Source organism: Ascaphus truei, chromosome 3, assembly GCF_040206685.1.
Source record: "Ascaphus truei isolate aAscTru1 chromosome 3, aAscTru1.hap1, whole genome shotgun sequence".
NCBI classification, from domain to species: Eukaryota; Metazoa; Chordata; class Amphibia; order Anura; family Ascaphidae; genus Ascaphus; species Ascaphus truei.
Genome location: NC_134485.1, coordinates 66,948,497 through 66,964,603, shown reverse-complemented (window position 1 = coordinate 66,964,603; position 16,107 = coordinate 66,948,497). Strand labels below are relative to the sequence as shown.

General features: G+C 42.0%; 1 protein-coding gene across 2 annotated transcripts in view; it reads right to left on the bottom strand.

Annotated features, from left to right (window-relative positions):
* Window positions 1–16,107, bottom strand: part of GOSR1 (golgi SNAP receptor complex member 1) — an 80,609-nt gene that overhangs the window by 60,669 nt on the left and 3,833 nt on the right. Inside the window, exon 2 of one of the 2 annotated variants that reach the window (XM_075594249.1) lies at window positions 2,764–2,884. In XM_075594249.1, coding sequence (XP_075450364.1) covers window positions 2,764–2,884 — 121 coding nt within the window. The remainder of the gene's footprint in view (window positions 1–2,763; window positions 2,885–16,107) is intronic. The other variant, XM_075594250.1, reaches the window with a different exon arrangement.

The window sequence follows — 16,107 nt, the reverse complement described above, 5'->3', positions numbered from 1 at the left end:
GGCAGATTTTTTAGAGGAAGTGCTAGCAACAATGAATGTGTTTAGAGAAGGCGCTCTAGATCTGGGTGGTGATTTTAATGTCGCACTAAACCCAGTGTTAGATACTTCCACTTCTCGAACTCATTTAAAATATTTAATGGTACGAGACAGGGAAGCCCTTTGTCCCTGTTGATTTTTACCCTAATAATGGAGCCATTAGCAGAATCAATAAGGAATCATCCAGATATTGCAGGAGTTAAAATAGGTGAGAACGAACATAAGATCGCATTATATGCGGATGATGTTCTTCTGATAATAACAAATCCTCTGGTTTCATTGCCAAATATAATGAATGTTCTGGGCAGATCTAGTTTAGTATCTTATTTTAAAATAAATTTAACAAAAACAGAGGCCCTAAATATACGTCTTCCAGCAGGGTTGGCGGCCCAAGTCAAAGAAAACATCCCTTTTCGAATGGAAGAATTAGACAATAAAATATTTAGGTACAAATATAATACAAAAAGTAGAAGATCTGTCCTAGGCCAATTATAGTCCATTAGCAAAAACAATAGAAAACTATTTAAAAAGGTGGAATAAGAGTATTATCTTGTGGATAGGTAGAATTAAATGTATTAAAATGAATATATTGCCGAGGCTTTTGTATTTGTTCCAGACTATCCACGTGAAAGTTTCCAAGCAGTATATTACTACGCTTCAAAGTAAAATTAATACATTTATTTGAGAATTTAAAAAGCCAAAGACCAATACTAAAACGTTGCAAAGACATAAATCACAAGGTGGACTTGGGCTACCAAACATCAACAAATACTATCTCGCTACACAAGTGAATGCTCTTTGTAAATGGTTTCACTGTACTAAAAATCAACTCTGGGTGGAAATTGAAAATATTTATTGCAAAGAAATAGATACAAATAAGGCTCCATGGCTTAGGAAGACAGATCGCCCAAGAGGTCTGTACGAGCACCCCACTATTGGAGCGGCACTATGTGCATGGGACGAAATGTCTAAAGATGACCATCTCCACGTTCCCATCCCCTCTAACTCCAATATGTGAGAACCCAGATTTCCCCCCAGGGCTCGACTCCAGAATATTTAACAAATGGAGTCATGCGGGTGTAGTTAGGCTGGGAGATCTGATGGACATGGTTAAGACTAGATGTTTTAAGCATTTTCAGAGACCATATCAAATTTAAAGGGAAAGATGGCAATATATGCAAATTTTACATCATATGAACAAAAAAATAAAACAAAAAAATTTTTTTTTAAGGGTGCCGAGTCCTTTTGAAACAGTGCTGGTCTTGTGGGCACAATATATCGTACATCTATAGAACATTACTAGAAATGAACATTGAAACTAAACCAGGGTTTGTACTAGCCTGGGAACAAGAGCTGGGTAGGGAGTACTCAGCAGTCGAATGGACACAGATGTTGAGTAATGCCATCTCTTCCTCGATATCAAAGAATATACTAGAAAATGTATATAAGATAATGTACAGGTGGTATTACACACCACAAAAACTGAAAGAATGTTACCCAGGAACTTCCAATAAGTGCTGGAGAGGTTGTGAGGGGGTGTGAACAATGCTTCAAATCTGGTGGGAGTGTAAGATAAGAGCGGTTTTGGGATATGATATTACTGCAGATTTTTAATATTACCAAGATCAGCCATCGCTGCCAACTGGAAAAACCTGGAGGCACCCACTATGGGACAATTGGAGGTTATTAAAATGGAACAACTATCAAAGATAACCACTGACACTAGGTTAAAATGTGACCGCCTTTAGCTGCCATGGTCAGAGTATACTGCTAATAGAATAATGTGAGAGGACTTGAAAGTGGACACATTTGCCATAGTGAGAATAATAATAATAATAATGATAATCCGGACTACTATTTATGGGATTGACTTGTTTCTAGTTTTTTTTTTTTTTTTCCCTTTGTTTAATTACAATAATTTTTTTATTTATGTCAGATTGCTGGTTGTGTGTTTGTTTTTATTATTATTAATGCTGTTAGTTAATGTGTTATTGTATATCCGGTACTCTAATATATAATTTATTTTTTGCGATATTATACAATATGTTTGAGTGCGGTTGACTGCAGACTGAAAAAGTGTAAAAACTCTGATATGTCTTATGTTGTGCTGTATTGTTGTGTATATGTTATACAAAATGTGGACTATAAATAAAGAATTTACAAAAAAAAGTGTTAAAAAAAACATTGTACCCAGAGGTAGTACGTCAATGCACATCTACAAATGTACAGTGCTGCTAGGAAATAAATCCTATCTGGAATATAATACATCTGTCTGTAGCAATAAAAACAAAAATCATGTTACTTCCAGCAAAGTCATCTTCAAAAGTGCATTCTAGTGTTAGAGGAATTCGGATTTTAAATACAAAAACTGAACAGCAATATGTTATCCATCTATAAGTCTTATTTCAATTAGGTGAGAAGCGGCCAATTGCAGAAAACGGCCATTCAAGTCAACAGCAGTTTTCTGCAATCAGCCACGTCTGACTTTATTGAACAAGGCCCTAAGAGTGAGATGCTATCTGACATTAGCCCTGTGTCTGCGCGCTGAGCACCTACAATGTCCTTCCGCCATAACCAATATTCTTGGCACCTATTTCGAAAACTAAGCAGTCCACCAAAATGAAGTTCGTTATTGGTAAACCCCCTATATCAATATTAACAGAAACCTAATGTTTACAAATGAAAATAAAGGAGAGGAAATGACAATCAATAAAAATCAGTTAGTACCTATACCTGTCGCGTCTTCCCTCCCTGGTGTTGCTGTGGCTGTAGCTGGTGCACAGTTTGCTGAAAGACACCAGTTTCAGGTCCAGTTCGTTCTCCAGCTGCCGGGCCTGCTTCCTCAGGTCTGTTCAGCATAAAAAAAAGAGTGCGTCAAAACCGCTCAGAGCAGAAATCCATACCCAAAACCTTTACAATCAGCTGTATCCCCACAACAACTACAACCATTCTCATCCAATGCAGGCAGGATGTACCAGTACCGCACAAATGCCTTGTACATCTGGAATATCATATGCAGAATACCTTTTTCTTAACGTCATCAACATTTAAGTTTTGTTCTGTTCTTTCCAATGCTTGTGCGAAGGAGAGTTAAGGCAGATTAAACACATTAAAACAGCCCATGATACCTATAAAAAGGAACCGTTCACAGTACAAATGTGTACTCTAACAGTAAAAGTACAAATATCCAACCCTTATGGGCAGAAAATCAGCCATACAAACCTGCCAAAATGGTTTATTGGGGACATTATAACCCCTTTGCTGACAGAGGGACCAAAGATTACGGTAGAAGGGCCCATGGTTACTATAACCCGCTTGCTGTTAGAGGAACCGGACCATACTATAGACCCATTCTGGCAGAGGGACCAATGCTTACTATAGAGGGGTGAGAGGTTACTATGACCTTTTTGGTGGTAGCTTCTCTGGGATTAACTTTAATTCTCTCTGTAGAAAAGGAGCTGAGGGCTGAAAGTGCACAGAAATGCTCATGATCATTATACAGAGCAGGGTGATAACTGCCATGTGGGGGTTTCTATTTTAATACCACACGTGTCTAATAAGAAATATGTTGAACATCACTGTGCGTGATGATGGTGTTTTGATTGGTCATTCTACATAAAGTATACACAAACAGTGCCATTAGATGATCTTTTCACGCATTGTGTTATGGTCCAAACAAGAACATTAGCTTGTTATAGTCAAAGAAACAACCATAGTCTGACCAGCACAATAATATCTAAAGAAAACTGTAAAATGTCTAGTAATTACACAAAGCCTGGACTGACATTTCAGTCCTCAGAGCGACATACGTCAGGAAACAAAAGAAAACAGCGCACAACGCCAAATAGTGAAGCAAATTCAACAATATATTATAGAATTAAAAAGGGGGTAATATATCTGCGTACATGAAAAAAGTTGGTAAAAAGCATGTAGTGTGTATGACACTGTTTAACACTCGGCAGCTGTTAACTGTAGAATCGGGTGCTTGCTTCCCTCTGCTGATGCAGCTCAGTTGATTCTGGGGCAGGACGTCAGTCTTTCACTCCCAAGGGGATTTCCCTTCATGCAGCCAGGTTCAGCAGCTGGTACTGGGGCTCGGTGAAATCGCTCCTGCTTCCTGGCCGATATGAAGCTGCTCCTGTACCTCGGCAGGTGTATCCTCTGCACAGAGGTTAAAACGCAGCTTGCTGGGGTGCCCTCAGCGTGCCACGATGCCGCTCCGTCGCGGGACGCTGTGTAGTGACGTCACTGTCTACACAGCAGTGGTGGATTCAATAGGGAAGTTTGAACAGTCTTACAAAGTCTCTCACAAGTGTCCAAAACAGCACACAGGATGAAATAAAAACAGGACAGGCCAATACATAGACAAAGGCCAATGTAGGCAGATATAAGGCAATAGAATGTTACATCCAACTAGTTTCGTAGAATTAACTACTTCTTCAGGGAATGAAACTAGTAGTTAATTCTACGAAACTAGTTGGATGTAACATTCTATTGCCTTATATCTGCCTACATTGGCCTTTGTCTATGTATTGGCCTGTCCTGTTTTTATTTCATCCTGTGTGCTGTTTTGGACACTTGTGAGAGACTTTGTAAGACTGTTCAAACTTCCCTATTGAATCCACCACTGCTGTGTAGACAGTGACGTCACTACACAGCGTCCCGCGACGGAGCGGCATCGCGGCACGCTGAGGGCACCCCAGCAAGCTGCGTTTTAACCTCTGTGCAGAGGATATACCTGCCGAGGTACAGGAGCAGCTTCATATCGGCCAGGAAGCAGGAGCAATTTCACCGAGCCCCAGTACCAGCTGCTGAACCTGGCTGCATGAAGGGAAATCCCCTTGGGAGTGAAAGACTGACGTCCTGCCCCAGAATCAACTGAGCTGCATCAGCAGAGGGAAGCAAGCACCCGATTCTACAGTTAACAGCTGCCGAGTGGTAAACAGTGTGATACACACTACATGCCTTTTACCAACTTTTTTCATGTACGCAGATATATTACCCCCTTTTTAATTCTATAATATATTGTTGAATTTGCTTCACTATTTGGCGTTGTGCGCTGTTTTCTTTTGTTTCCATTCTCTTAGTGTGTGTGGGGTGCTGAGCCACCCCTGCGTTTACAGCTGCAGACGCCATTATCCCCAACACAGTTATGTGGCACTTATTATTTAATGTATAATTATCTCACTGTGGGAGTTGTGGTTTAATTTAAAAAAAAAAAAAAAAAAAAATTATCACTAAATTGATGGTATAGTCACTGCACTGTATATATTTATACATTTACACTTTATAGGTAGTTAGGTAGTAGCGCACAGTTTTGTTTTTTGTTTGTACATACGTCAGGAGCATTGCACTGGTCAGATTATGGTAATCTTTTTGTATGTATGTCTTTATTTGTATAGCAGTGGTGTAAGTCATCGGGAAGCGCAAGCCATGGAAAACAGAAAAAAAGTCTGATGGTGCAGTACACGTGATAATTCGTGAGTTAATATATTGATAAAGGTCTGTGTGCAAAATACTCACAAACATATAGTGAGTGCTGTTCACAAAAAGGTATCTTTAAATCTCAGCCCACCAAGGATGATTAACACCAGGAGCTTCTGGAGACCTTATATATAAAAAGAAACGGACATAGTGCAGACTGGAAGGACAATTTATAAAAGCAGGTAAGTGGTAAGGGATACACTCACATGGTAGTAGATTTAAAAAAGCATTTAGATCCTGCGATCTGGATCTCGGCAAACGAAGCGTGTGCTCTCTGCCTCCCCTGTGTATCGGCGTGCGTGTCACCGGTGCGTCTCACCGGATCCGGAAACCGGAACTGACGTCATCAGCCTGCAGGGGCTCCACTCGCTTAGGAATCTCTATGGTCTGGTCTGGTCAGCGTCACTCTACGCGTTTCTCCGCATTCGGTTTCTTCAGGAGTGATTTGCTGACTGGTTCTGGTGGACTTATATACGCTGTGCTACAGACCCATTGGTTTATACTAATTAGATAATCGGGTGCTGACTATAACATAGGTATATCAATTAAGAGATAATACGTATAATTAAATTCATAGTCACACATCAAGACATATGTGTGACTCCAAAAATGCAGAAATTTATTAATACATGCAACAATATTAAAAAATATATATATATATAATAAAAATATATATATAATAAAAAACATTTAATAAACACAACAAGAAATATACTAATACATTTGACTGACTAATTTTTCATCAAGATTGCTGAGGTACAAGAGGCATTCTAATAGGGAGATATAAAAGCAAAATTAGAATGGATTACATGACAGGATTACAAAAAAGGTTTACAAAAAAGGTTTAATGTCAAAATCAAGATTCAATCCTAATGGGGCAATGGTTTTCAATTCATACATCCAAAAGGATTCTCTTTTTATCAAAGATAAGTCTCTATTACCCCCTCTCCAGTGAGGCATCACCTGTTCTATAGCCTTAAAAGTAAAACTGGCGGGGTTAGAATTATGGGCTATTAAAAAATGATTGGAAACACTGTGAGTTGTGAGTTTCCTTTTTATATTACTGAGATGCTCTAATATGCGTGTTCTAAGCGGGCGAGTGGTCTTCCCAATATATTGTAGACCACATTCGCATTCTGCCAGGTAAATTACAAAGGTTGATCGACAGTTTAGGTGTTGTTTTATATTATACATTTTACCTGTTATATTTGATTTAAAACTTTGAACCACCTTAGAACTATGCTGGCATGCAGTGCACATTTTACACTCATAAAAGCCTTTAGGGGGGTCTAACCACGTTGGGCATCTCTTTGCAGTGTTTTTTAGAGCGCTTGGGGATAGATAGCTTTTGATGTTTCTTGCTCTTTTGTAAACCATCTTTACTCTATCGGGTAGATACTCCCCCAGAATAGGGTCGTTTTTTAAAACTGACCAATGTGCATTCAAAATAGTGTTAATTTTGCCAGCATCTTTATTATACTGCGTAATAAAGGGTACTTGTAGAGTATCATTCTCAATATGTTTCTTAGGGGTTGGGATAAGCATAGATTCCCTGGTAGTATCATTAGCTTTAGCCAATGCTTGTCTAACAACTTCTTCTTTGTAATGTCTCTCTGCGAACTTCCTAGAAAGTACTTCTGATTGTTCTTCAAATATGTGGTTATCAGTACAGTTACGTTTTAACCTATGGTACTGTCCATACGGGATATTAGTTATCCACTTATTAAGGTGGCAACTAGATTGTAGTATGTAGTTGTTGGCATCTACATTTTTAAAATAATTTTTGGTTTTAATTAACCCGCCTTCTGAATATATAGTGAGATCTAGGAAGTTGACAGTGGAGCTGCTAATAGTGGATGTGAACTTCAAATTCAGTTCATTCATATCCAGATATTCCAAAAACATATTTAGATCTCCCAGGGTGCCTTTCCAGACGAATATAATGTCGTCTATATATCTCCGCCATGTGACCAAATTCGCGTCCAGTCCAGGCCAAGACCATATATATTGGTCCTCCCACATGGCCATCAAAAGATTAGCATAACTGGGCGCGAATTTGGTCCCCATGGCGGTCCCACAGAGTTGCAGATAATAGACATCACTGAACCAAAATAAATTTTTACTCAAAATGAACTTTATACACTCCACAAGAAAGTCAATTTGTATTTCAGGGAATTTGTCTTCTTTTTCTAAAAAGTGTCTAACGGCTCTGCAACCATCATCATGTCTTATTGATGTGTATAGAGCCGTGACATCTGTAGTGACTAAGATGTAGGTGTCCTGCCACTGGATCTCTCTCAACATAAGGATGACGTCACTTGTGTCTTTCAGATAGGATTTTTGTTTTTTTAACAATTCCCTGTAGGTAACTGTCTACGAACTCAGATAGATTGGCCGTTAATGACCCAATCCCAGAAATTATTGGGCGTCCTGGGGGATGTGTAAGATCTTTATGTATCTTTGGTAAGAAATAGAAGACGGGGAATACTGGATCCTCCACATTTAGGAATTGAAATTCATGTTCTTCCAATACTCCCCGTCTTCTTCCATCCTCCAGGAGAGTCTGTAATTCTTTTTTATACAAGGTGGAGGGGTTGGATGATAATATAAGGTAAGTTTTTGTATCACCCAGAATGTTTTTAGCTTCAGACATATCATAGTCATGATCCATGATCACCACCCCTCCCCCCTTGTCTGCTGGCTTAATCACAATGTTTGTATCCTCTGAGAGTTCATCCAGTGCTAATTTTTCTTCTTTTGTTAAATTGGTATGACACCGTGTTTTATTACTACATAAGGTTTCTAAGTCCTTTGTAATTAACTGAAAGAAAACTTCCAGGTGATTACCCTTCGCAAATTTTGGGAAAAAGCTGGATTTGGGCTTGAATTTAGAATGAACACATTCCCTATTGGTTGACTCTGGCATATTCTAACCCCGCCAGTTTTACTTTTAAGGCTATAGAACAGGTGATGCCTCACTGGAGAGGGGGTAATAGAGACTTATCTTTGATAAAAAGAGAATCCTTTTGGATGTATGAATTGAAAACCATTGCCCCATTAGGATTGAATCTTGATTTTGACATTAAACCTTTTTTGTAAACCTTTTTTGTAATCCTGTCATGTAATCCATTCTAATTTTGCTTTTATATCTCCCTATTAGAATGCCTCTTGTACCTCAGCAATCTTGATGAAAAATTAGTCAGTCAAATGTATTAGTATATTTCTTGTTGTGTTTATTAAATGTTTTTTATTATATATATATATTTTTATTATATATATATATATATTTTTTAATATTGTTGCATGTATTAATAAATTTCTGCATTTTTGGAGTCACACATATGTCTTGATGTGTGACTATGAATTTAATTATACGTATTATCTCTTAATTGATATACCTATGTTATAGTCAGCACCCGATTATCTAATTAGTATAAACCAATGGGTCTGTAGCACAGCGTATATAAGTCCACCAGAACCAGTCAGCAAATCACTCCTGAAGAAACCGAATGCGGAGAAACGCGTAGAGTGACGCTGACCAGACCAGACCAGAGAGATTCCTAAGCGAGTGGAGCCCCTGCAGGCTGATGACGTCAGTTCCGGTTTCCGGATCCGGTGAGACGCACCGGTGACACGCACGCCGATACACAGGGGAGGCAGAGAGCACACGCTTCGTTTGCCGAGATCCAGATCGCAGGATCTAAATGCTTTTTTAAATCTACTACCATGTGAGTGTATCCCTTACCACTTACCTGCTTTTATAAATTGTCCTTCCAGTCTGCACTATGTCCGTTTCTTTTTATATATAAGGTCTCCAGAAGCTCCTGGTGTTAATCATCCTTGGTGGGCTGAGATTTAAAGATACCTTTTTGTGAACAGCACTCACTATATGTTTGTGAGTATTTTGCACACAGACCTTTATCAATATATTAACTCACGAATTATCACGTGTACTGCACCATCAGACTTTTTTTCTGTTTTCCATGGCTTGCGCTTCCCGATGACTTACACCACTTCTATCTACATGGGATCGTGAGAAGGATCCTCCACTGGGTTATAGCGGCATCCATATTTGTTTGTATTGGTATCACTTTTATATTTTGTATTACACTGTTGATTACACTGTTTATCACATGTAGTATGTTGGGGGTTTAGGCAGGTTGTATTTTATTTGGTTATTCTAGAGCGCCACTATTGATAATTTTGTTTGTATCATTTATTTGTATAGCGCCATTAATGTACATAGCGCTTCACAGCAGTAATAGTTACAATCGTACAAATAATAAGATACAAAACACAAAGGGGAAAAGTGCTTCAGACTTAAAAGTAATATTTAGGAAAAGGAGTCCCTGCCCCAAAGAGCTTACAATCTAATTGGTAGGTAGGAAGAACGTACAGAGACAGAAGGAGGGCGTTCTGGTAAGTGCGTCTGCACTGTTACTAGTACGTAGCATGTTAACCTACACAGCTTTTGGCCAGTGCCTTTAGTAGTTTGATATTTCATCAGAAGGAATACAATTCACAGGATCTCCAACTTCTGAAGTAAAGGGATACAGTTAAGAGAATGTTTTGTGGGCAGATGCTACATTAGGCTGCGTCCATAGCACGTGGAGCAGCGCTGAGCCGCGCGGACGCTGATGCTCACCTGATAAAGCATGAGCGATTTCATGCCCATGCAGGCGAGCCAGCGTCCGCGATCGGGAGGCGGGGCAGTGACGTTGATGATGCTTCGCGCTGATTGGATGTTTTCAGCCGACAGTGCGCTGAAAAACAGCTTGGCTGTCGGCTGAAAAATCCAACTCCTCAGCACGCCTGCGGACGCTCGCGTGAGTCCCCTCTAAAGACATCCTCATTGAGGATGCCGGGGCTCAGCGCGGAGCGTCCGCACGGCTCAGCACGGCTTCCCCTGCTTTGGACGTGGCCTTAGACCGCATCATATTAGCGGCGCTCGGGCGATGTAGCGCATGGCGCGGCGCGCGCCTGTCGCCCCCGAGCGATGAGTGCACTGCGGTGGAGCGATTGGGGAGGGGTCGCAGACGTGTCACCAGGCTGGTTCGCCCTCATTGGCTGAACCGCTCATGTGACACGGCCGCCGCACGAAAAAAACCGAAACCATTTGTAATTTGAAAATTCTGGCACGTGGTCACTCTGCATCGCGCCCACTATGGTCGGCCCGATACGGCTGCTGCAGTGTGTTCATGCAGCGCGCAAAATCACACACGCCGTCACACCTACTATAATCGCGGCCTTAGACCAGAGTTTGGAAACGTAGGCTGTGCCAAAGAACACCCTTAATAATTTACCCTGGTTAAACTCACAACACTATTTCTAAACAGTGTATAGTTGTAAAATTATACTATGCAAAACTATTTAGATAACCATGTTTTGTCAATATCGGCATCTGATATGCAGTGTGAATGCACTTAATGCCAGTGAAAGTAGTAAAAGTCTGGAATGATGATGTGATGACAAGACACCTTCCAGAGCTGGAAGGAAGACATCTTACAAGCCATTTACATGACTTGGCTGTAACGTGTCTTCCAGTGTGACGTGCCTTATTGAAGAAGACAGATTAGTAAATATGGCCCATGTATTTTGAACGAACCTGCTAGAAAAAGTGAAACGGACCACGTATTACCAAAAGAAGAAAAAAAATTGCTGTTTTACGCTTTCTAGTTTTATATTTAAGAATAATGGATCACCATCCACAGATTGTTTAATAAACAAAACTGAATTTTAAACACTTAAAAAAAAAATATATATATATATATATATATATATATATATACTTAAGGAGTAATCAATTTGGGGAGCATAAGAGTCATTTTAGCTACTCGATAATTTCATGTTGTAGTCCCTCTGTGTTAATGTACAGTTAATGTAGACCATTCCCACTGGAGGTAGTACACACATTAACTTTTCCTGTGCCATATATGTTGCTCTTCTCCCTCCACGTGTCAGTAGTTTGACCAGCCCTGCTTTTAAAATTGTACTCAAAAACAGAGACTAAAAAGAAAGAAAATGTGCCACCAAACAAATAAACCGCACAAGGCACCGGAGACCCAGCATGTATGGCCATGGAGGGACTACACGAAAGGACACTCTTGCTATGTAAAAATGTTTCCTTTCTCTCTACGTCCTTCAGCATCACTGCACTACACTGGGAATTGTGCCAAAGTAGCTACAAATGGGTGGGAAACTTTAAACAACGCTGCCTGCAGAACTATCCTTTCCCACGCTGCTTTTGCAGATGCGAGGATATCCAATTTATAGTCCCTGAAAAAGTATTATGGGGGGGACCAAGTTGGCGGAATGCGACATTTGGTCGTGGCCATTTCGTTGTTCGGCCGCAGACGGACCTTCCGCCACAGCCGATCCGCAGCTATAATCCCAGCCGCCGGCTGTTTCGTTGGTAAGTTTTATTACTGTTTAGGGTAGGGCGTTAATTTAAGGGATATTAGCGGTTAGGGTTGGGGGTTTATTGAAGGATTTTAACGGTTAGGGTAAGGGTGGTTAAGGGCTTAGGGTAGGAGGTTTTAGGGTAAGCGTTTTAGCGTAACGGCTTAGGGTAGGGGGTTTAGGCACTTACCTTATCGGAGAAGTGGCTAGCGGTGGCAGGCTCCGTCAGCGGGGTGAGTCGCGACAAAGCGCCAGCTGGTCTCAGCGAAACAACCACCACCAAATGTTCTAGACCACAAGTTTGGCCCGCCCATATTTAAGCTACATGAAAATTACCCAGAACCGGCCCAGGACGCTGGCACCCAGTGCCGGGTATTTCCGTCTTGCTCTGCTCCCTCTGTCCTCCTCCTGGAGAACGGCGGGAGCAGAGAGGCAGAAGAGAAGTACCTGCAGCCGGCAGCTATGGGGGGGGGAGAACGACTACGTCTTGCAGCCGTCAAGCAGGTGGAGGGAGAGGAGCACGAAGGCCGGGGAGGAGCTGCACTGTAGCAGCGGCAGACACCGGAAGTCAGAAGACACATTCCTCCCTGGCTGTCCTCTGCCGCCGCCAGCTGCAGGATGCTGTTCTCTCCCTTTGCTGCCGGCTGCAGGATGCCGTTGTTCTCCTCTCCCTTTGCCACCGGACACCGTTGTTCTCTCCCTGCACTGACAGCTGCAGGATGCCGCCGCCCTCCTTCCTCCGCTGCTGGCTGCAGGTATTTCAAACCTAATTTCTCTTTTTTTTCCCAGGTACCCGGTGATTTTTTGGACCCGCTCCATCACTACTTGGTATAATAATGTGAAAAAATGTATTTAAGGAACATCCTTTTGCCGGGGCTAGACCTTAAGTGGATCTTGATCTTCCCCTTCCAGATTGCTAGATGGTTGGAAAAGGATGTCTTGTTTGAAACTGCAACCTCTATGGGATCTGTGATCACAAAAGGAGTATCTAGATCAGGCCTGCACAACCAGTCCTCGAGGGCCGCAAACAGGTCAGGTTTTCAGGATATCCCTACTTCAGCACAGCTGGCTCAATTAGTGGCTCAGTCATACGGAGCCACCAATTGAGCCAGCTGTGCTGAAGTAAGGATATCCTGAAAACCTGGCCTGTTTGCGGCCCTCGAGGACTGGAGTTGTGCAGGCCTGATCTAGAGCTTCTGGATGTTACAAAAGTCTGTCTGCGATCGTGTGGGGAGGAGGATCTTTTACCACCTGAAAAATTAGATACAATTGCATCTAGTTCCGGACCAAATAAAAACGTTTCGTCGTCGAGGGGGAAGGGATATCAGCTTATTTTTAAAGAAATATCGGCTGCCCACGGCTTGCGCCATTGTGCCTTAAGAGCGGCAAATAAGACCAAAGATCTAATGCGTAACCTTGTTGTATCCAGCATTGCATAGGAAAGAGTGTGAGAATATGGAACATGATTTAAGAATCTTTTGTCTGGATGGATTCTTGAAGTTTTACATATACATTCAGGCAACCACTGGTTTTTGTGCTGTTCCCACAGTATATGTTTTCTCTCGAAAAACTCTTGCTCTTCTTGCCCATGGGGTCTCTGAATGCCACGGCATAATCAGTGGTACTGTTCTTTTGAAAATTCTTGTTACATGAACATCTACTTTTGGTGGGTTTTCCGATGTTTCCTTATCCCAAGTCTTAAGAGGTACATCTTGTGAATCTTTCTTGCTATCCCAAATCAGCACAACAGCACATTTTTCAAGCAGAAAGTGCATTTCATGAGTACAAGAGAAAGTCGGAGAGACACAGGGGGGTATGTCTTTCCAGGCAATCCTATCAGAAGGCAGGAAGGCTTGTCTGGAAAGAGTTTCTGACCTTTCCAAATCTCTTCTAGTGTCACAATGCAAGAGGCGCATCCCATGTATAAAAAATGGAGTGACATCCCATGTGACTCAGAGGCGATATCGGGATGGAAGAGAGGCCTGCCACATGTGGTCTGGAATTGCTAGCAGTGGCACGCCTTATCCTGAAGTAAAGAACCATACAACTGCAACCAAATGCCGGTGAATAAGAAAGAAGGTGGGGGAAAACACAGCAATCCCGGCACCTGCCACTCGAGATTTCTATAACCTCTTCTCCTAGGTGGTAGAGGCGGCTATGAAGGAAGAAAAGCGCCTGAGCCACGGTGGGGCGGCAGGGTGAGACTTATTCATGGAGCAGTACAAGAGGCTCACACCGCAGGTGACCTTTAAAAATAGGTAAAAAGAGAAGAAAGAAAACTTGGGCCTCGTCCTGGAGGACACAAAACAACTTATGAATGGAGAGAGACCACCACCTTAGGCTGCGGCCATGGAGAACGCTGGAGAGGGCGCAAGCGTTCACTCGGCTTCTCCCCGCCACCTGCAGCAGGAGAGATCTGTGTCCTGCATTCAGAGGAGACGGGGAGGCGTGGCGGGGGTGGGGGGGGGTGAAAACAGATTTTTCTGTTCCCTCCTGCATCGCGAGTGCTGGCGCCTCTGCTCACGTGCGCGTTGGCGCGCTCTATAGACAGCCTCATAGAGGCACATCTATGTGATTGCGCCGCGCGCGCCCTCCTGCGCGCCATCGCGATTACCATGGCTGCAGCCTTATATGGCGGAGAAAAAAAGTGTCAAATAATCTGTGTTCTACCTCCAGTGGGAGGAGCCCACATTCCTAGTATCATGCGCTCACACAGAGGCACGCAGAGAGAAAAAGTTAGAAGAGGTTTGTATCTCACAGACATGAGCGAGGATTATGACAGATATAAACAATGCGTAAAGGGTGGAAAAATCTCAGGTGTCCAAAATGTAGCCTCATGGCGCCTGTGCGCTGTGCCATGTTGACTGACCTGTCAGTCACTGCCGTGACCCACAACAGCGCTCCCCAGCAGGCTTTCATACTGCAACATCATTGCTGGATTGGACACACTTTGACCGGCTGTGGCGGTGATTGACAGGGGAAAATCGGAGTGGGTGGTAGAGGCGCGAGTGCTTGGAGTGCTGCAGGACACTGCCGCCCCTGCTCTCAATTTACACTGACAGGGAGGTTGGAGTGTGTTAGTATCCCTACATGTGTGCCCGCATACGTTACAGATACACACTGACAGAGCCGCCAATGGGTGGAGGGGGCAGCCAGAACCCCTCTCCCTCCTCACTCCCCTGCTTAACAAAAACGCAGGCTCCTAAGTATTTTATTTTTATGTCCACCCCTGCAATATGTTAATATGGTTTTGTATCACACAAAGAATATATGAGGGTATGACACAAAGGAGCTTTGAGTATGTGCGAGTAGGTTTTATCACATATAGCATTGTTTGATCTTGACAAAATGTGCGTCTGCACCGAAACGTTAATAAAAAATAAGTTTATTTGCTGTCTCACCCAGCACTTTGTTTAAAGGGATTTATCATGTGCTACACAGCTGGTAGTACCCATATTTTTTCAGTGAGTTGATGAATGTTAGTTTGAAGGAGTGCATTTCATCCCCTTATTACTTACATTTATATCACACAGAGCGGTACATATATTATTACAGTCTATACCACAAATAAGTACATATATGTATTACAGGATCATATGGACTACATACTATTACTATAGGTTTGCATCATACAGAATTGCCGATAATGAATAGGTTCATAAAACATAAGTTTGTATTACAGCAGAGGTTATTTACCCGGCGAGCAGAATAAATAAGAGACTTTGTCCAGCCTAACTTTAATATGCCAGCCTACTACATACACTAATAATGCCCGTCTAACCCTTACCAGAAGCCTAATATTCTGGTAGAAACTCATTGCCAGATAAATGAGAGAGCAAGGAGGTTATAGACCTGGCTTCGGGTAAATAAGACACTTCTTTGTATCAAACAAGAGAGGTACAGATACTGATATTACAGATTTGTACCACACATGTATATGTATATAATGATGTATATATAGAGATGTATATAATGATGTATATATAGAGATGTATATAACGACACTACTGTAGGTGGGTATTTCACAGACAATTGTATATAAAGACATAACTGACACAGAAGAGCTGGAAGTGGCTGTCACAGGCCTGTCATTGTCATTGGTTTCCTGACACCAGCTCACACACACAACATGAGACTTCCCTGGAGGAAGCTCCAGACCTTCCCTGGAGGAGACTCCAGCACTTCCCT